Source organism: Ahaetulla prasina, chromosome 6 (assembly GCF_028640845.1).
Source record: "Ahaetulla prasina isolate Xishuangbanna chromosome 6, ASM2864084v1, whole genome shotgun sequence".
NCBI classification, from domain to species: domain Eukaryota; kingdom Metazoa; phylum Chordata; class Lepidosauria; order Squamata; family Colubridae; genus Ahaetulla; species Ahaetulla prasina.
In genome coordinates, this window is record NC_080544.1 from 110152639 (window position 1) to 110174888 (window position 22250).

The 22250-nt window shown below is 45.1% G+C and overlaps 1 protein-coding gene across 1 annotated transcript in view; it reads right to left on the reverse strand.

The window, feature by feature from the left end:
* Positions 1-22250, reverse strand: part of DIS3L2 (DIS3 like 3'-5' exoribonuclease 2) — a 290966-nt gene that overhangs the window by 120552 nt on the left and 148164 nt on the right. The window contains exon 12 of the mRNA XM_058187337.1: positions 2068-2180. Within this exon, the coding sequence (XP_058043320.1) occupies positions 2068-2180 (113 nt within the window). The remainder of the gene's footprint in view (positions 1-2067; positions 2181-22250) is intronic.

The window sequence follows — 22250 nt, forward strand, 5'->3', positions numbered from 1 at the left end:
ATTACTGAAGGATTGCTAACACGGAAAGAGCTGAAAACAGGAGTGCTGGCATTTGATTGTAAGATGATTTTAACTCCCTGACAGAGAAGGTATTCGTATTCAAGAGTGGAGATGATGAAAGATGGCGTTTTGTGTCTTGAAAGTGAAAGCTAAGTTTAGTTTAGTTTAGTTTATTTAGATTTTTATAACGCCCTTCTCCCGAAGGACTCAGGGCGGTGTACAGCCAGATTAAAACAATAATATACAAAATTAAAATAACAATTAAAATACATATTCAAAGATGGCCAAAAATTAAAACCGTCAAATTGACCTATACTAAAATACCCCAATCCAAAATTATTAAAATCCAGAAATTTAAAAATTTAAAAATCAAGCCAGTCCCGCTTGGGTAAACAGGTATGTTTTCAGTTCCCGGCGAAAGGTCCGAAGGTCAGATAATTGGCGCAAACCGGGGGGAAGTTCGTTCCAGAGGGTAGGTGCTCCAACAGAGAAGGCCCTTCCCCTGGGGGCCGCCAGCCGACATTGTTTGGCGGACGGCGCCCTGAGAAGACCCTCTCTGTGTGAACGTACAGGTCGGTGGGAGGCATAAGGTAACAGCAGGCGGTCCCGTAAGCTAAGCGAAAGCTAAGGAAATGCTTATTACAATTGCTGGCGTGGAACCTTTAAGAAGAATATAACAAGATATTTTTTTAAAAATGGAATTTTTTTTAAAATCTCTTTTTTTTATTATCTTTTTCTTACAGTGTTTAAGAAGAAAAGCTTATTGAAATTTTTTTTCCTCTTTTTTCTTTTTTTCTTTTTTTCTTCTTCTTCTTGGTATTACTTAGTTTAAAAATGGCCTTTAAGCAAAGAGATTTAACAACTTCTAAAATATTGGAAATTTCTTCACTTCAGATACGGAAATTGAAAGAAGATATTAAAGAAAGTCTAAGGAATTTTTTACAGGAGCTTATGGAGGCTCATCTTTCAGAAATAGATCAAAAATTTAATGAAATGGAGAAAAAAATACTGGATTTTAAAGATATGGTGGAAGAGCAGAGGAGGGAGATGAAAAAAATTAAAGGAATCAATTACCCCATTATTGTTATCTAGTACTCAGAAGAAGAAAGACTGGATGAACTTAACCAAATTAATTTAGATTTGCAAAGGAAAATAGATGAAGTTCAAATTAATTTGAATTTAGAAAATAAAATAGATGATATTCAGATTAAGGTTGATAAGGCAGATGAAGAAAGGGTTATATTACAATATAAATTAATGGAATATGCTATAAGGGTGAGAGGATTAAAAGAATGTAAGGAAGAAAATTTGAAAGAGATTTTTATTCAGGCCTTTGCTCAGATAGAGGGAGTGGAACCAGAAGATTTTGAAGTTAATATTGAAAAAAATTTATCGTGTTAATTCTTGGTTGGCAAGACAGAAGTGTTTACCGAGAGATGTGGTTATTTATTTTACAAATAAGAAGATTACGTATGGAATTTTGCAAGCATTTTATAAAAATAAATTTCAAATATTAGGACAAGATATAATAATGATGAAGGAAATTCCTCCTAAAATGTTAAGAAAGAGAAAAGGATCGTCAGGGGCTTTTAAAAGATTTTTTTCTACAACCTCTTCGGCCGAAGAGGTTGTAGAAAAAAATGCTTTTAAAAGTAAAAAAAAAAAAAACTCTGATGATCGCGCGACTCAGCTGGAATCGTCAGAGGCTTTTAAAAGCATTTTTTCTACAACCTCGTCGGCTGAAGAGGTTGTAGAAAAAAATGCTTTTAAAAGTAAAAAAAAAAAAATTGGCCACGCCCAACCAGTCACATTACCCACCCACCCACCAAGCCACGCCTACAGAACCGGTAGTAACAAATTTTACATTTCACCACTTGATTACTTGGTCTGTTGTGTGGATGTTTGGGTGGTTTAGGGGTAGGGAAGTGTGGTGGGTGGGAATGTGTTTGGGGATTGTTATGTGTGTTAGACCTGGTCCTTGGGTGTTAAGTGAATTCCCTTGTGTGGGTATACCGTGTATACCCGTACAAAGACAATAAAGTTATTATTATTGTTTTTTATTCTCACCTTTTGCACCAGGTAAACACTTGTGGCTCTCTTGCTCGCGACGTCATCCAAGGCGGTGCCTTCCGGGACGAAATAACTCACGTCCGCAATGTGAACCCCAACTTCGAAGTTACCTGAAACGGCAAAAAGGATCCTTCGTTATCTTGGCCTGCGGCATTCTGGGAGTTGAAGGCCACCCATCTGAAAGTTGACAGGTGTCAAGAATACGATTTGTTATATCACACATGGGGGAATTTCTAGCTTCCTACATTTTCATAAGAAAAAGAACCCTGGAAGGAAAAACCAGCCAATACGGCTAGTCCTTGACTTACAACCGTTCGTTTAGGGACTGTTCGAAGTTACAACGGCACCAGGGGTGAAATGCTCCCGGTTCGGACTGGATTGCCCGATCCGGTAGTGATGGCGGCAGGTGGTTCGGAGAACCGGTAGCAAAAATCCTTGCCCCCCCCCTGCACCCGCCCCAGCTGAGCCGCACGATCATCAGAGGGTTTTTGAGTTTTTTTTACTTTTAAAAGCATTTTTTCTTCAGCCGAAAAAATGCTTTTAAAAGTAAAAAAAAAAGCCTCTGATGATCGCACGGCTCAGCTGGGATCGTAGAACCTTTTAAAAGGATTTTTTCTACAACCTCTTCGACCGAAGAGGTTGTAAAAAAAAAACTTTTCAAAGGCTCCTTTGGCGATCCCAGCTGAGTTGCCTGATCGCCAGAACCTTTTAAAAGCACTTTTTTACAACCTCTTCAGCCGAAGAGGTTGTAGAAAAAAAAGCTTTTAAAAGGTTCTGGCGATCAGGCAACTCAGCTGGGATCGTCAGAACCCTTTAAAAGCCTTTTTTTCCCTCTGGCGATCCGAGCTGAGCTGCCTGATCATGAAAGGCTTTTAAAAGCATTTTTTACAACTTCTTCAGCCAAAGAGGTTGTAGAAAAAATGCTTTTAAAAGTTAAAAAAAAAAAAAGTTGGCCACGCCCACCCAATTACAATACCCACCCACCCACCAAGCCACGCCCACAGAAACGGTAGTAACAAATTTTACATTTCACCCCTGAACGGCACCAAAAAAAAAAAAGGGGGGGGGGACTTATAACCATTTTCATACTTAGGACCATTCGGCATCCTCGTGGTCACGTGATCAAAATTCGGACCCTTGGCAACTGGCGTGTATTTATGATGGTTGCGGTCCTCGGATCCCCTTTTGCGACCTTCTGACAAGCAAAGTCAATGGGGGTAGCCAGCTTTACTTAACAACTATTGTTATTAAAGTGAACAACTGCAGGAAATGCACTTAACAGCTGTGGCACGAATGGTTGAGAAATGGGGCAAAAATTCACTTAACAGCTATCTTGCTTAGCAACAGAAACTTTGGGCTCAATTGTGGTTGTAAATCGAGGACTACCTGTACAATAAAGCAAAGGGATGATGCTTCTACTTGAGAATGTTCTAATTCCTGCTTACAGAGATCCCCTTTCCAATCCCTGCTCACGGTCACCCAACTGCTAGTCACCTCCCGTCTTGACTACTGCAATGAGCTCTACGTGGGGCTGCCCTTGAAGAGTATCCGTAAGCTTCAACTGGTTCAAAATTCAACAAATTCCTGCTGGCTGGGTAATTCTAGGAGTTGAAGTCCAGTATTAAGTATCGGGGGTGTCAGATAACTAACAATCTGAACCGGTCTCTCCAAACGTCGTCCTTAGTGAAGCGTGCAAACCACATCTGCCTTTCCAGCGTCGGATGAGGAGAGCACATCTGTCTCCTTCTGTCCTGGCCACTTTCTACAGCGGCACGACTGGGAGCATTTTAACAAACTGCATCTCTGTTTGGTTTGGTGGCCTCGGTGCCTCAGATAGAAAGTCCCTACAGAGAGTGGCGAGGACAGTGGAGAAGATTACAGGAAGCTCCTTCCTGTTATTCAGGAAGCTGCTTATCAGAGCATGAAGCATTGTTAGAGATCCCGCATATCCACTTCGCGGTCTGTTTCTGTTGCTCCCTTGGGAGGGGGGGGGTTCCGAAGTATTTCTAGCAGGATTATAAGATTCTGTAACAACTTTGTTCCCTAAATGCCATCCGTCTGGCAAATTTGCTAAGATTCGTTTTTCTCGCCATGTACATCTATACATCCGGACTAGACTGTGTTGTTTCTCTGTGTCATATAATATATGTGGGTATGTGCCAGAGGTGGGGGTTTCAGCAGGTTCTGACCAGTTCTGGAGAACCGGTAGTGGAAATTTTGAATAGTTCGGAGAACCGGTAGTAAAAATTCTGACTGGCCCTGCCCCCATCTAGTCTCTGCCTCCCGAGTCCCAGCTGATCGGGAAGAAACGGGGATTTTGCAGTATCCTTCCCCTGGATTGGGGAGGGAATGGAGACTTTACCGTATCCTTCCCCTGCCACGCCCACCAAGCCATGCCACGCCCACCAAGCCACACCCACAGAACTGTAAGTAAAAAAATTTGAAAACCACCACTGGTTTGTGCATAATTTGGTATTTATTTATTCCGTCGTGTTTATGTAGTGCATATTGGAGGTGTAGTGCATATTGGAGGTGTATGTTATGTAGTGCAGGGGTCTCCAACCTTGGCAACTTTAAGCCTGGATGACTTCAACTCACAGAATCCCCCAGCCAGCAAAGCTTACTCTCTTCTAATTCCTTCCTCTGCAATCTCTCCACTTTAATAGGTTAAGAGAAAAAGAAACAGATACAGCTGACCGGGGAATTCTGGGAGTTGAAGTCCTCCAGGCTTAAAGATAAAATTCCCCAGCCAGCAAAGCTTACTCTCTTGTAATACCTTCCTCTGCAATCTCTCCACTTTAAGAGGTTAAGAGAAAAAGAAACAGATACAGCTGGCTGGGAAATTCTGGGAGTTGAAGTCCTCCAGGCTTAAAGTGGCCAAGGTTGGAGACCCCTGATATAGTGCATTTGAGAGCCGTATGCAACGAAAATCTCATTTCAATATATGCCGATCAGCGTACTTTCGGAGTGACAATAGAGTTATTCTGAGTCTAATCTGTTTTAAAGAGACCGAAGTTAAGAAACCAGGCTCTTCTGCAGACGGCTGGGTCCTGTCCCGTCAACACCAGGCCATCAATCCTCGAGAACAAAAGTTTTTAATCTTGCAAAAAAAAAACAGCTGGAGCCAAACGGTTGCAAAAGGCTGGGGGGGGAGGGGGGCGGTGGAAAAGAGAAGAAAAGAAGAAAAAAAAACCCCTCCTTTTTGAAATCCGAATTCTCATCTCTTGACCCCAGAGGATAAATATTGATGGAAGGAAAAGGAGAGGGCCATGACATCACGGCGTCCGCGGGGCAGCCTCTGAACGGGCCTGAACTCCGTGTCCTCAGCCGTTATGTTGACAAACCGAGCGAGATCTCGTTCGGGGAGATAATCAAACATGGAAGCTGCCAAGCTAAACTCTCCTTCTACCCATTTACGCTCAGGATTCCCATCAGAGGTTTTCAAAAGCGGGGTGCGGGGTGGGGGAGGACTGTGCCCAGGGCCTCCGCCCTCTTCCTTTCACACTTGAACTCGTGAAAAGAAAAAGAAAGAAAGAAAGAAAAAAAAAAGAAAGAAAGAAAGAGAAAGGAGGGAGGGAGGGAGGGAGGGAGGAAGAAAGAAAGAAAGAAAGAAAGAAAGAAAGAAAGGAAGGAAGGAAGGAAGGAAGGAAGGAAGGAAGGAAGGAAGGAAGGAAGGAAGGAAGGAAGGAAGGAAGGAAGAACCTGCTTCATTTAGTTCCCTCTCTAGACCGCACGTGAAAAGCAACGGAATCCCGCTGAGATTCACCCTTCCCCGAGCCAGGAGATCGGACAACGAGGGTCAGAGATTTTGGGGAACGTGATCTACAGTCATGGCCAAAATTGTGGAAACCTTTTTGGGAAAAGTGTATTTTTGAGGTTTGATGGCTAATAACACCACTTTTGTTTGGAGTTTCAAGAGAATCCTATTCTACCGCTGGAATGGCCTGGGAATAGCCCAGACCTTCACCCAAATGGAAAATCTAGGGAGCCAACTAAAGAAACCGGTTAGTCAGAAGCGACCCAGCAATAAAACCCAGTTAATAGAAGCCATCATTCAATCTTGGTTTCACATGATAACAGCTGCAGAACTCAAAGACTTGGTTCACTCCATGGGAAGACGTTGTAAGGCCAAAATTCATGCTAAAGGTGACACAACTAAGCATTAACTGACATGGTGATAATTTTTGTACATCTCGTTTTTTCTGTGGTGATAATTTTTGTATCTCTCGTTTTTTCTACGTTTTTCGCTTTTCTTTTTTATACCGTAACTGCTATTCTAATAGCAAATCCTTCATAAAAGTTATTGCATTACATTCTTGATTCAATTATCTTTCCATTGATATATATAATTTTATGGTACTACTCCAAAAAAAAAAAAAAGTGGTGGTGTTAGCTAGTTTTAGAAAATACACTTTTCCCAAAAGGTTTCCACAATTTTGGCTACTACTGTAAACTCCCTTTTTAAAAAAAGGGGAAAAAAGCTAGGCTACGAAAAACTTATCATTTCTCCCCGCCGCCACCAACTAATAACGGTCAGTAACGGTCTTTCTCTCTCTCACTCCATCCAATACGATGGATGAAGCTACTGGGATAGGAAGCGCAACGTCTTTTTCTGCCTCAAAAAAAAAAAAAAAAGAAAAAAGAAAAAAATCAGTCCAGTTGCCTTTTTCGAAAATAAAAACCACTTTTTGAGATGACGGTGAGCTGGAGGACAGAGAATCTTCACAGACACGGAGGCAAAGAAATTACAGGTAATTCTTGCAAAATGCTGTTACTCTTATCTACTGTGGTTGTATAAACAGAGGCACAGAATCAAAATCATGTGAAGTGTTAATTCCACTTTATAAAGACTCGGTAAGGTCAGTGGTGGGATTCAGCCAGTTCACACCTATTTGGGAGAACCAGTTGTTAACTTTCTAAGCAGTTCGGAGAACCAGTTGTTGGAAGAAATCTTATTTTGTTTTTTCCCCACTTTGCAGGGCTAATCCTGTAAGGAACTGAAACATTCTGGTGGTGTTTCTAGCCTAATCTTTATCGTCCTGCTTATAGAAACTGCCTCTCTGGTTAACCCTTATTACATTGTAACAGCTAAGACGAAGTGCCCATCGACGTGAGTGAGTGACGTTGAATTGGCCACGCCCACATGGTCACATGACCACTGAGCCACGCCTACCCAGCTGGTCATTAGGGTAGAGAACCGGTTGTTAAATTATTTGAATCCCACCACTGGGTAAGGCCACACCTGCAATACGACATTTAGGTCACCACGTTACAAAAAAAGATGTTGAGACTTAGGAAAAAGTGCAAAGAAGAGCAACTAAGATGATCAAAGGCCTGGAGACTAAAACATTTGAAGGACGGTTGCAGGATTTGGGTTTGGCTAATCTAAAGAAAAGAAGGACTAGGAATGACATGATAGCAGTCTTCCAGTATTTGAGGAGCTGCCCCAAAGAGGAGGAGGGGGTGTCAATTTATTTTCCAAAGCACCTGACAGCAGGGCAAGAAATAATGGTTGGAAACTAATCAAGGAGAGAAGCAACCTGGAATTAAGGAGAAATTTCCTAACACTGAGGACAATTAACCAGTGGAACAACTTGCCACCAGAAGTGGTGGGTGCTCCATTATTGGAGGTTTTTAAGAAGATGTTGGAAAGCCACTTGTCTGAAATGGTATCGGCTCTCCTGCTTGAGCAGGGGGCTGGACTAGAAGATCTCCAAGGTCCCTTCCAGTTCTATTCTGATTCTGATCCTTACAATAAAGGTAGTATTTGTAACCATGGTTTTGGATTCCTGTCGGCGCTCCCTGGAAGAAAGGAAGAAAAACTGCGCGCATTTGGTGCTACTTTTTCAACCTTGTGCTCCTCGGACATTGTTTCTCTGAGCGCCGCTGGTCTTTGATTTATGACCACAATTGAGCCCCAAATTTGGGGCGCCCCATCACCGGAGCCTTTCAAGAAAAGACTGGACAGCCATTTGTCTGAAATGGTATCGACTCTCCTGCTTGAGCAAGGGGTTGGACTAAATGACCTCCAAGGTCCCTTCCAGCTCCATTCTGATTCTGATTCTGAAATGGCATGGGGTCTCCTGCTTGAGCAGCGGGCTGGACTAGAAGATCTCCAAGGTCCCTTCCAGCTCTATTCTACAGAGGAATTACTGAGTCTGTCATTTGCACCTCTAGAACTGTCTGGTTCGGTTCTGCAACCCAACAAGAAAAACACAGACTTCAGAGGATAATTAGAACTGCAGAAAAAATAATTGCTACCAACCTGCCTTCCATTGAGGACCTGTATACTGCACGAATCAAGAAGAGGGCCGTGAAAATATTTGCAGATCCCTCGCATCCTGGACATAAACTGTTTCAACTCCTACCCTCAAAACGACGCTATAGAGCACTGCACACCAGAACAACTAGACACAAGAACAGTTTTTTCCCGAAGGCCATCACTCTGCTAAACAAATAATTCCCTCAACACTGTCAGACTATTTACTGAATCTGCACTACTATTAATCTTCTCATCGTTCCCATCACCAATCTCTTTCCACTTATGACTGTATGACTGTAACTTGTTGCTGGCAATCCTTATGATTTATATTGATATATTGACCATCAATTGTGTTGTAAATGTTGTACCTTGATGAACGTATCTTTTCTTTTATGTACACTGAGAGCATATGCACCAAGACAAATTCCTTGTGTGTCCAATCACACTTGGCCAATAAAAATTCTATTCTATTCTATTCCGATTCCGATTCTGAAATAGCACAGGGTCTCCTGCTGGAGCAGGGGGCTGGACTAGATGACCTCCAAGGTCCCTTCCAGCTCTGTCATTCTCTGTTATTCTAAATTTCAAACCTCATCGGTCCGTTTCTTCTTGGGTTTGCCTCCGATTACCCAGAGGGTTTGCAGATTTCTGCCCGGGGGGGGGAGGAAAGGGGGGGGCAAACGAACTCTTACCGCAATGGGTCTGACCCGTTTCAGGTTGGCGTGTGTAACTCTACGCTTGCGGTACGAACAGAAACGAGGAATGATTTCGACAACACACACACACCTAGGCGGAGGGCTTGGAAGCCAGCTGAGATTTCAACCTCTTCCCTGATGATCTCATCTCTCCGAAAAAAGCATGAAGTCCATTTTTCTTTTTATTACCAAAAAAAAAAAAAGAGGTGGGGGATGAAATGAAGAAAGAAAGAAAGGAAGGAAGGAGGAGGCTCGTCTTTAATTGGTTAATACGCTGCCAAAAAAAAACCCGCAGCACAGCAATCGAAAAGTTCGACTTCGCTGTAAGGTTTAAGGAAAGAGACTTTGAAGTTCAGGGAACAGCGTGAGAAGGAGGTGGGATTAAATTCGCTTTTTTCTTTTTCTTTTCACCCCCCCAAGGCAAACGAATACAGTGGAAGGACGATTTTGTAAGGGCAGCTTCTGGACTTGGAGACACCATTATAATATGGAGTCTGCCCAGATCAGATTAACAGAGTTGGAAGGGGACCTTGGAGGTCATCTAGTCCAATCCCCCCCCCCCGCCCAAGCAGAGGCCCTGCCTACACCATTTCTGACAGAAGGCAGTCCGGTCTCTTCTTGAAAGCTTCCAATGATGAAGCTCCCACAACTTCCGAAGGCAACTTCTGTTCCATCGGTTGATGGTTCTCACTGTCAGAAAAATGTCTCCTTATTTCTAGGTTGAATCTCTGTGCTTGGTCAGTTTCCATCCGTTATTCTGCATAAGTCTGCGTTACTATTAATCTTCTCATCGTTCCCATCACCCATCTCCTCCCACTTATGACTGTAACCTTGTTGCTGGTATCCTTACGATTTATATTGACTGTTTCCTAATATGATTTGATAGCTTATCTGTTCCCTATGACTATCATTAAGTGTTGCAAGTGTTGTACCTTGATGAAGGTATCTTTTCTTTTATGTACACTGAGAGCTTATGCACCAAAGACAAATTCCTTGTGTGTCCAATCACACTTGGCCAATAAAGAATTCTATTCTATTCTATTCTATTCTATTCTATTCTATTCTATTCTATTCTATTCTATTATCACTAACTGTTGTATCTTATGATTCTTGACAAATATATTTTATTTTTTCTTTATGTACACTGAGAGCTTATGCACCAAAGACAAATTCCTTGTGTGTCCAATCACACTTGGCCAATAAAGAATTCTATTCTATTCTATTCTATTCTATTCTATTCTATTCTATTCTATTCTATTCTATTCTATTCTATTATCACTAACTGTTGTATCTTATGATTCTTGACAAATATATTTTATTTTTTCTTTATGTACACTGAGAACTTATGCACCAAAGACAAATTCCTTGTGTGTCCAATCACACTTGGCCAATAAAGAATTCTATTCTATTCTATTCTATTCTATTCTATTCTATTCTATTCTATTCTATTCTATTCTATTCTGGCCTTCAGGTGCTTGGGAGAATAGCTTGACCCCCTCCTCTGTGTGGCAGCCCCTCAAATATTGGAAGACTTTTATCCTGTCTCCCCTGGTCCTTCTCTTCGATAGACTAGCCATGTCTTCTGTCCATCCATGGTTGACTCAGATGTCTTTCTTTCTTTCTTTCTTTCTTTCTTTCTTTCTTTTTCTTTCTTTCTTTTCTTCCTTTCTAGACTAGCCAGGCCCGGTTCCTGCAACCATTCAACGTATGTCTTAGCCTCCAGTCCCCTAATCCTCTTGGTTGCTCTTTTCTGCAGTTTTTCTAGATCTAAGAAGCAAAGTCCTTCAGGACTGACCAGTTTGACCGCCTTGCAGTCCAAGAGTCTTCTCCAGGACCAGAGTTCAAAGGCCTCAATTCTTTGGCGCTCGGCCTTCCTTATAGTCCAACTTTCTATACGCTCTTGACTATACGCACTTTTGTTGGCAGGGTGATGTCTCTGGAAGTTGGACTAGAAAACCTCAGAGATACACGGAACGTCTCTAGATATTTTACAGTACATTATCAAAGGTTTTGACACTCTACAGGAGAGTATCACTGTGAAATTCTTTTCTACCCCAACGTATTTGCTAAAGCGGGAAAACAATATATAAAGATTGATTGATTGATTGATTCCAGGCTCTGCTACTGATTTCAAATTTCTGGACCTCAGACCGCGGACAGGGTCACCCTGTTCCTTCAACTTCAATATCTATTCTGACCACCGTTCTGCTCCTGGCACCGGTTTTTGGACCTCAAGATACAGCAGGCTTCGAGTCGTAACTCCCTAGCTTTTGAAAAGAGATCACACTGAGGGTTTTTTTGGGCAACGACGAGAGGAACTTTTTCAATTGTGCGTGAGATTGCAAGTATAGACACTTCCTTTCGTTTTTCAATTAGCGCTCAGTTCCAGGGGCAGCGGTTCTCTTTGTTGGAAGGAGAGACGAGAAAGTTGAATTAAAGCTTCTTTTAAGAATCTCTTTTCCAGTTTTCTTTATCAGTCCATCGGTCGAGACTCAGGGGCAGGCGGTTCTCGACTTACGACCAATGAAGCGTGCTCCGATTTATGACCTTTCTTGCCGGGGTTGTTAAGTGAATGACTACAGTTGCTCGAGTTGAATTACAACAATAGAATAACAGGATGGCAGAATAATAAGGTTTGACCTTGGAGGTCTTCCAGTCAAGTCCCTTGCTCAAGCAGGAAAAGGAGAAGGAGAAAGAGGAAGAAGCGGAGAATTTATTTATTTATTTATTTATTTATTTATTTAATCAAATTTTTATACCGCCCTATCTCCTCAAGGACTCAGGGCGGTTTACAGCCCGATAAAAATACAAATATAATACAAGATAAAACACTAATTAAAAAACTTATTTAAATAGGCCAAAATTTAAAATTACAATTAAAATGATAAAACCCCATTAAAATTAAATTTAAAAATTAAAATTCTAGTCCAGTCCTGCACAGATAAATAGATGTGTTTTAAGCTCGCGGCGGAAGGTTCGAAGGTCAGGAAGTTGACGGAGTCCTGGGGGAAGTTCATTCCAGAGGGTGGGAGCCCCCACAGAGAAGGCCCTTCCCCTGGGTGTCGCCAGTCGGCACTGCCTGGCGGACGGCACCCTAAGGAGTCCCTCCCTTGAGAGCGCACAGGTCGATGGGAGGCAATCGGTGGCAGCAGACGGTCCCGTAAGAGAAGGCTAAGAAAGGAAGAGAGAAAGGAAAGGAAAAGGAAGAAGAGGAGGGGGGAGGAAGAGGAGGAGGAGGAGAAGGAAGAAGAAGACAAAAAAAGGAGAAGGAAGAAAAGGAGGAAGAGGGAGAGGAAGAAAAAAGGAGAAAGAGAAAGAGGAGGAGAAAAAGGGGAAGAAGAAAGAAAAGAAGAAGAAAGAAAAGAAGAAGAAAGAAAAGGAGGGGTGGAAGAGGAAGAAGGGGGAGGGGGAGGAGGAGGAGAGAGGGGAGGAGGAGGAGGAAGGAAAGAAGAAGGAAGAAAAGGAGGGGAGGAAGAAGAGAGGAGAAGGAGGAAAAAGAGGAGGAGGGAGAGGGCAAGGAAAAAGGAGAAAGAAAAGAAGAAGAGGAGGAAGAGAAGAGAGGATTAGGGGGAGGAGGAGGAAGAAGAGGAGAAAGAAGAAGTCGGAAAAGAAGAAGGAGAAAGAGAAGGAGTAGAAAGAGGAGAAGGAGATAAGGAGAAAGAAAAGGAAAAGGAAGAAAAGGAGGGAGAGGAAGAGAAGGAAGGAGGCGGCGGCAACCGATAAAAGTGGCAGAAAAAATAACATTTTTCCCACTGTCCAGTGGATTTGAGGTGATCAAAAGGAAGAAAAACGTGTATCCTTTTTTTTTTTAATTTTAATTTTTCAATACCTAGAATCCTTACATACTTTGCTTTTTCATGTAACTTTTGGGAAAAAGGGATAAGGAGATTTGGGTGGTTCAGTTGCTGGAACAGACCAACGGGATTGTGACATGATCGCTTTGAAATGCGCACGTTTTATTTCTCAACTGCTCCAAACACGATGCATTTTTTAAAAAAATTATTAATATTGTTTTTAAGAGAAACAGAACAATCTTGATGGCGATCAAAAAACGGTATGTAAGAAAAGCCAATGCGGGGGAATCCTCGATTTACGACCAAAATGGAGTTTGAAATTCTCCATTGCTAAGTGAGATGGGTGTTAAAGTGAGCTACGCCCCGTTCTGCGACCTTCTTTGCCACCGTTGTTCAGTGAATCATGGCAGTTATTAAGTTAGGAATTCGGCTAACTGTTAAGTGAATCCGGCTTCCCCACTGACTTTCAGCCGTCACAAATACAAGTCAGTTGCCAAGTGTCTTGAATTTTGATCACGTGACCGTGGGGATGCCGGAACGGTCGTTAAGTGTGAAAAACGGTCGTAAGTCACTTGTTTCAGTGCCATTGTAACTTCAAGCGGTCACTAAATGAACGGCTGTAAGTGGAGGACTGAAAAGTGACTTATGACCATTTTTCACACTTATGACCATGGTCACGTGATCAAACTTTGGACAGCTTGACAGCTGTCTCCCATTTATGACGGTCGCAGCGTCCCGGGGTCACATGATCCCCTTTGGCCACCTTCTGACAAGCAAAGTCAATGGGGGAAGCCCGATTCCCTTAACAACTGTGTTACTCTCTTAACAACCGCAGCGCTTCAGTTAACAAGGGTGGCCATAAAGGTCGCAAAATGAGGCAAAGTTCACCGAACAACCGTTTCACTTAGCAACAGAAATCTGGGGCTCAATTGTGGTCGTAAGTCAAGGACGAGCTGCATTGGCCAGAAGTTTTGGGTCCTCCTCATCACTGGAGGTTTTTAAGAAGTGACTGGACAACCACCTGTTTGAAAAGGCATACAGTCTCCTGCTTTAACAGGGGGTTGGACTAGAAGACCTCCAAGGTCCCTTCCAGCCGTATTCCGATTGAATGGGGAGACAACCGAGAAGACCTCGTAGGCCTTCGGCCTCTCTTATCTGTTCAGGGAGACCTTTAGATACTAGGTCAGGGGTCTGCAAGCTTGACTCTTTTAAGACTTCCTCAGCCAGCAAAGCTTACTCTCTTGTAATCCCTTCCTCTGCAATCTCTCCACTTTAGAATAGAATAGAATAGAATAGAATAGAATAGAATAGAATAGAATAGAATAGAATAGAATAGAATAGAATAGAATAGAATAGAATAGAATAGAATTTTATTGGCCAAGTGTGATTGGACACACAAGGAATTTGTCTTGGTGCATATGCTCTCAGTGTGCATAAAAGAAAAGATACGTTCATCAAGGTACAACATTTACAACACAATTGATGATCAATATATCAATATAAATCATAAGGATTGCCAGCAACAAGTTATAGTCATACAGTCATAAGTGGAAAGAGATTGGTGATGGGAACTATGAAACGATTAATAGTAGTGCAGATTCAGTAAATAGTCTGACAGTGTTGAGGGAATTATTTGTTTAGCAGAGTGATGGCCTTCGGGAAAAAACTGTTCTTGTGTCTAGTTGTTCTGGTGTGCAGGGCTCTATAGCGTCGTTTGAGGGTAGGAGTTGAAACAGTTTATGTCCAGGATGCGAGGGATCTGCAAATATTTTCACGGCCCTCTTCTTGATTCGTGCAGTATACAGGTCCTCAATGGAAGGCAGGTTGGTAGCAATTATTTTTTCTGCAGTTCTAATTATCCTCTGAAGTCTGTGTTTTTCTTGTTGGGTTGCAGAACCGAACCAGACAGTTATAGAGGTGCAAATGACAGACTCAATAATTCCTCTGTAGAATTGGATCAGCAGCTCCTTGGGCAGTTTGAGCTTACTGAATTGGCGCAGAAAGAACATTCTTTGTTGTCCTTTTTTAATGATGTTTTTGATGTTAGCTGTCCATTTATTTATAAGGGGCAAGAGGGGGGGGGGAAAGGCATGAGTGACTGAGGAATTCTGGGAATTGAAGTCCACAAGTCTTAAAAGAGCCAAGTTTGCAGACCCCTCTCCTAGGTGATTAGCAAGGCTCGGATCTCACGGGAAAACTCCAAGCAGGAGAAGCAAACCCACAAAGGAAGAACGGCAACGATGGCCTCGAGAGACCCATGTTGCAACTTTTCCTGAAGTTTTCCCAAGCAGGTGAGCCATGGAAGGACATCCCTCCTCCACGCGTTATCAGCTTAAATCCAGGGTGGGTTGACAGCCTAGGCTATTAATTTGCAACAGCTAATAAATTAGGCCTCGGGTTCCGTCTTCCTGTTGCAAAACAAACCAGAGGGACTCCTGCCCGTTCCAAAGCCCCTTGCCGGCAGCAGCTTAAGCTTGGGAAATCACTTACACATGCCACCGGCGTGGTCTTGAAGTCCCTGGCAAAGAGGTTGTGTTGTTTTTTTTTACTTGCAACAACACATGTGCAAAGCCACAAGGTGCAGCGCCTGGGACGGCTATCCTGTCCGCTATTCTGCCGGAGCCCTGGAAGGCGGCGGGATGGCTGCGTTCCCAGAAGGTCCGCGCAGAACATCCAGTACCTGCCATTCGCCCAGTTTCCTGCGCCGTAAATATTTCACCGCCTTACGAAAACGAGCACACGGGGTGCCGAAAGCCACTGTTTGCCCTCCGAACGTGACTGACAGGCGGGAAATATGACCGGGATTCCACAAAGGCAGATTAGGAAAAACTGCAAAGCCGCTTCCAAGCTGAGCCGTGGACGGAGCAAGCCGGGGTTTAGCGAGCCTGGGGTGAAGCCAGGCCAAGAGAGACAAAGGAGTCGAGTTCAAAGGATACGGATGGAGCTGGCTTGGAAGGTCAGGCCAACGTTTCAAAAGGGGGGGTCGAACCCCGCCCCCCCGCTCCCCCCGAGCTGCTCTTTTTTCTAAATTAGCTCCTTTGTTCCGATGGGTGTCAAGAGGAGCGAGTAGCAGAGTTGGAAGGGACCTTGGAGGTCTTCTAGTCCAGCCCCCCTGCTCAGGGCTGTCAAGATGCGACACATGCTGGCCCGGTTTAGCAAAGGAGGGGAGGAGTCCCGATACCTCAGGTGACGCTGCCGTGACGACATGAGTTTGACACCCCTGGCCTATACCGTTTCAAACAAATGGCAGTTCAATCCAGTGATGGAGCATCTACATCTTCTGGTGGCAAGCTGTTCCACTGGCTAATTGTCCTCACCGCCAGGAAATTTCTTCTTACTTCTAAGTTGCTTCCCTCCTGGATTAGTTTCCATCCGTTGTTTCTTGTCCTGCCTTCTGGGGCTTTGGAGAATAGCTTGACTCCCTCTTCTTTGGGGCAGCCCCTGAGATATTGGAAGACTGCTATCCTGTCTCCCCTGGTCCTTCTCTTCACTAGACTACCAATGCCCAGTTCCTGCAACCGTTCTTCGTATGTTTTAGCCCTCCAATCATCCCCTAATCCTCTTGGTTGCTCTTCTCTGCACTCTTTCCAGAATCTCAACATCTTTTTGACATCGTGGCAACCAAAACTGGATGCAGGATTCCTGGAAGCACGAGCAAGGAGACTCTCTCTCTCTCTCCCTCTCTCTGATCATTAAGCACAGGGGCAGAATTAATAAGACTCGTGGACTTCAACTCCCAGAATTCTGCTGGCTGGGGAATTCTGGAGTCGAAGTCCACAAGTCTTAAAAGTTGCCAAGCTTGGAGATTTCCTGGTTTAGCACAAAAATTGTCAGCTCCGCAAAAAAGTAACCACCACAACAAATAGATTGGTGTTCTTGGTTACTACAGGTAGTCCTCGACCTACGACTTCCATGGCTAAGCAAGGCGGCTAACAGAGTTATGCCTGGTTTTATGAGTTTTGCCACCGTTGCTCAAACAAATTCACTGCGGTTGTTAAATGAAACCACAGGGCCGTTAGGTGAATCCAGCTTCCAACTCCCTTAACGAATGGCTCACTTAAGAAGGGAAATTTTGCACACAGTTGTAGACTTTTTCTCTCTATCTATCCCACCGGCTCCTCCTGTCTTCTTTCACCCCAAATTTCTCCTCCCTCTTTTCTTCCCACCCTCCCGCTCTCCCCTCCATTTCTCCCTCTTAGCCCTCCCTTCCTCCTTCCTCCTCCCTTCCCTCCCTCCCTCCCTCCTTTCCTTCCTTCCCTCCCTCCCTCTTTACCTCCTTCCTTCCTCCATTCCTCCCTCCCTCCATCCTTCTTTCCCTCCCTTCTTCCTCCTTCCCTCCCTCCTTTCCTTCCTCTTTACCTCCTTCCTTCCTCTTTCCTCCCTCCCTCCCTTCCTTCCTCCTTTCCTTCCTCTTTACCTCCTTCCTTCCTCCATTTCTCCACCCTCTTTCCTTCCTCTTTCCTCCCTCCCTCTCCTTTCCATCTTCCCACATCCCTCTTTACCTCTTTCCTTCCTTCTTCCCTCCTTCCCTCTTTACTTCCTTTCTTCCTCCTTTCTTTCCTCTTTACCTCCTTCCTTCCTTTCCTCCCTTCCTCTCTCCTTCCTTCCCTCCCTCCCTCTTTACCTCCTTCCTTCCTCCATTCCTCTCTCCCTCCTTCCTTCCTTCCCTCCCTCCTTCCTTCCTTCCCTCCCTCCTTCCTTCCCTCTTTACCTCCTTCTTTCCTCCATTCCTCTCTCCCTCCTTCCTTCCTTCCCTCCCTCCTTCCTTCCCTCTTTACCTCCTTCCTTCCTCCATTCCTCTCTCCCTCCTTCCTTCCTTCCCTCCCTCCTTCCCTCCCTCCTTTCCTTCCTCTTTACCTCCTTCCTTCCTCCATTCCTCTCTCCCTCCTTCCTTCCTTCCCTCCCTCCTTCCTTCCCTCTTTACCTCCTTCCTTCCTCCATTCCTCTCTCCCTCCTTCCTTCCTTCCCTCCCTCCTTTCCTTCCTCTTTACCTCCTTCCTTCCTCCATTCCTCTCTCCCTCCTTCCTTCCCTCCCTCCTTCCTTCCCTCTTTACCTCCTTCCTTCCTCCATTCCTCTCTCCCTCCTTCCTTCCTTCCCTCCCTCCTTCCTTCCTTCCCTCCCTCCTTTCCTTCCTTTTTACCTACTTCCTTCCTTCCTCTTTCCTTCCTCCTTCCCTCTCTCTTTATCTCCTTCCTCCCTCTCCTTCCTCTTTACCTCTTTCCTTCTTTCCCCTTCCCTCCCTCCCTCCCTCCCTCTCCTTTCCTTCCTTCAAGGTTTACAAGTCGCCTTTAGCAAGAGTTTAGACCTCATTCTCCTGACCGGCCAGCAAAATTCAGAAACTCCCCCCCCCTCCCCACGCACACACATCCTACAAAGACAAGCAGTTTAAAAAGTCACAGGCCAGAGACACTATGGTAGTTTTGTGAAGATCAAATTTCTTGGTCTCGCCCCATACAAGGGGAAGGCAACAGAAAAGTTACAACAGGGAGAAACTTTCTTGAACTTGGCTGACGGTCTGAAGCCTCCACTCAACACCGAGTCGCTGAGCCAAAGAGATGAAGGGAGGGAGGGAGAGAGAGAGAGAGAGAGAGAGAGAAAGGCCATTTCTGGCCAAATCAACCACCGCCAGCTGTTTTTATGACTCTTCCGTGCTCCATTCGAGAGGGCTAATTCTACCAGGAAATGAACTGCTCTCTGAGTTTACAAAAATGGGAAGTGGCACCCGACCGTCTTCGCAAATTAGAAAATTTAGAGGCTAAGAACTCACTGGGAGAAACTGCCAAGGAGCGGATTTCGGTGGAGCATTAGGACGGAAAGAAAAGAAAAGAAAAGAAAAGAAAAGAAATCCGCTGGTGGGGAAAGTTGTTTCACAGAGGGAACAAAACTTTTAAGAAAAGTTAGAATAACAGAGCTGGGAGAGACCTTGGAGGTCATCTAGTCCAACCCTCTGCTCAAGCAGGAGACCCTATACCATTTCAGAGAGCGGGTTGCCCAGTCTCTTCTTAAAAACCTCCAGTGATGGAGCGCCCACAACATCTGGTGGCAAGTAGTTCCACTGATTAATTGTTCTCACTGTCAGCAAGTTTCTCCTCAATTCTTTGATTAGTTTCTGCCCTTTGCTTCTTGTTCTACCCTCAGGGGCTTTGGAGAATAACTTGACTCCCTCTACTTTTAGCAGCCCCCAAATATTGGGAAACTGCTACAATATCATGTCACCCCTAGTCCTTCTTTTCATTAAACTACCATAGACATAACCCAGCTCCTGCAACCGTTCTTCATATGTTTTAGCCTCCAGTCCCCTAATCATCTTTGTTGCTCTTCTCTGCACTCTTTCTAGAGTCTCAACCTCTTTTTTACATCGTGGCGACCAAAACTGAATGCAATATTCCAAGTGTGGCCTTACCAAGGCCTTATAAAGTGGTATTAACACTTCAGGTGATCTTGATTCTATCCCTCTGTTTATGCAGCCCAGAATTGTGTTGGCTTTTTTGGCAGCTGCTGCACACGGCTGGCTCATATCTAAATGGTTGTCCACTAGGACTCCAAGATCCCTCTCACAGGTACTACTATTGAGCAAGGTACCACATATACGGTACCTGTGCATTTTGGTTTTTCTTGCCTAAGGATAAAACTTTACTTTTCTCTACTGTTGTGGCTGTCGGTCGTGGTGCCTCCAGCAGCTGAATCAGAGGAGGAGGAAGAGGAGGCGTGGGAGTCGGGGCCAGCATCAAGGCAACCTGAGAGCTCCGAGGGGGAAGAAGGAATGGAGCTGGCAGAGAGAGAGAGTGTTGTGTCTCGCCCACTTTCACCGCAGCCAGGGCCTTCTTATCTGCTTCTGAACGCTGAGGAATGTCCTAGTATGCCTCCCAGCCCCAGCCCTGGCTCCATGCCCAGACAGGCTGAAGAGGAAGAAATACCTCCAGCCCCCAGCCCTGGCTCCATGCCCAGGCAAACGGAGCAACTAGACCCCTCCCCCTCCTCCACAGCATGTGAGCCTGAGGAAGGTCAATTACCAACAGCTGCCGACTGGAGTGACCCTCGCTTCAGAAGAATTGATAGGCGGAGGCAACAGAAGGAAGGGAGGGGCAGGCCTGGATAAGTGCTGAGTCATGGAGCCACACCCCATGGCCTATATAAAGGACCTGCTTTCTGGCATTCTCTGAGTCAGGCAAAGTCTAAACATATCTTGCTGAAGTCACTTTCTGGTCTCCTGCCTGCCCTGAGGACTTTGCTAGGACTTTGGCAGAGCTGCAGAGGCACGCCTGATTCGGATTTCCCTGACCCGGCCGTCAGCAGAGGAGTGGGACACGACAGAGAGGCAGAGGCCGAGCCTGGGCCATCCATCAGCCCTCAGATGGAGAGTCAACAGTCCCCAGGTCTGGAAGTGGCTGATGAGGAAGAGGAGGAACAGCTGGGTCCAGTGCTTGACGTGCGGCTACACAGAAGGCAGAGGAGAGAAGAGCAGTGGAAATCTATGTGCCGGTCCTTGGGAAGGAAGAGCCACTGCTGCTAGTGAAGCCCCACTCAAGCTCTGGGGATAAAAGGCAGGGGGCGGAGATGAATAGATGGAACAGACAACTATTCATCTCCCGGGCGGACAGATCGTTAGCCTGTGGTGAGAGAGGAACTTGTTGCCGGGGCTGCCGGCATTCCTAATAAAGGAATCTGTGAGTTAACTTCAGAGGGTTTGTCATGTTTGGGGAGTGGCTCAGAAACAGAGGTGGGTTTCATCAGATTCGGACCAGTTCTGGAGAACCGGTAGTGGAAATTTTGAGTAGTTCGGAGAACCGGTAGTATAAATTCTGACTGGCCCCAGGCCCAGCTATTCTCTGCCTCCCGAGTCCCAGCTGATTGGGAGGAAATGGGGATTTTGCAGTATCCTTCCCCTGGAGTTGGGTGGGAATGGGGATTTTGCAGTATCCTTCCCCTGGAGTTGGGAGGGAATGGGGATTTTGCAGTATCCTTCCCCTGGAGTTGGGTGGGAATGGAGTTTTTGCAGTATCCTTCCCCTGGAGTGGGGAGGGAATGGGGATTTTGCAGTATCCTTCCCCTGGAGTTGGGTGGGAATGGAAATTTTGCAGTATCCTTCCCCTGGAGTGGGGAGGGAATGGAGATTTTGCAGTATCCTTCCCCTGGAGTGGGGTGGGAATGGAGATTTTGCAGTATCCTTCCCCTGGAGTTGTGTGGGAATGGGGATTTTGCAGTATCCTTCCCCTGGAGTTGGGTGGGAATGGAGATTTTGCAGTATCCTTCCCCTGGAGTTGGGTGGGAATGGGGATTTTGCAGTATCCTTCCCCTGGAGTGGGGAGGGAATGGGGATTTTGCAGTATCCTTCCCCTGCCATGCCCAAGCCACGCCCACCAAGCCACGCCCACAGAACCGGTAGTAAAAAAAATTGAAACCCACCACTGGTCAGAACATCTAGGCTGAATTTCACTTTGTGCCCCTTTTTTTGCCCCAGAGGCCAAGTGAAAAATCACTGCGGTCATTAAGTGAATCGTGCGGTCATTAAGTGAATCTGGCTTCGCCCCATTGACTTCGCTTGTCGGAAGTTGGGAAGGTTGCAAATGACGATCACTTGACCTTGGGATACTACGACCGTCATAAGTCCAGGCTGATTGCTGAGTCCAACCCAAATTTGGGGATAGTGCCGCGGTCATAAGAGAGAGGACTGGTCCTTGACCGGACATTTTTTTTCATGGCTATGATAACTTTCACTGGTCACTAAACGAATGATCAAAAGTTGTATTTCGTTGCAACAGGTGACCTAGCTCAAGCAGAACACACACACACCCAAAATTAAAAAAAAAACAGGTAGTCCTCAACGTACAACAGTTCGTTTAGTGACCATTCAAAGTTACAACAGCACTGAAAGAAAAGGGACTTAGGACAGTTTTCCACACTTACAACCCTTGCAGCATCCCCGTGATCAAGTGATCAAAATCCAGGTGCTTGGCAACTGTCTCGCATTTATGACGGCTGCAGCATCCCCAGGGTTACGTGATTCCCTTTCGCGACCTTCGAACAAGTGAAGTCGACAAGGAAGCCGGATTCAATTAAGAACTGTGTTGCTGACTTAACGACTGCAGTGATTCACTTAACAACGGTGGCAAGGCTTGCTTTCCCCCTCGTGAAGACCATGCCAAGGTGTCCAAAGTTCAAGCCCAAGTCTTTGCAGGCTTACCGGTGTGACCAACCTTCACAGTTTTAAGCCTGGTGGACTTCAACTCCCAGAATTCCCCAGCCAGCAAAGCTTACTCTCTTGTAATCCCTTCCTCTGCAATCTCTCCACTTTAAGAGGTTAAGAGAAGAAGAAACAGATATGGCTGACTGGGGAATTCTGGGAGTTGAAGTCTGCCAGTTCTTAAAGTTGCCACGGTTGGAGACCCCTGGTCTAGATAGCCCTCCAAAGCTTAAACAGGTCCCAG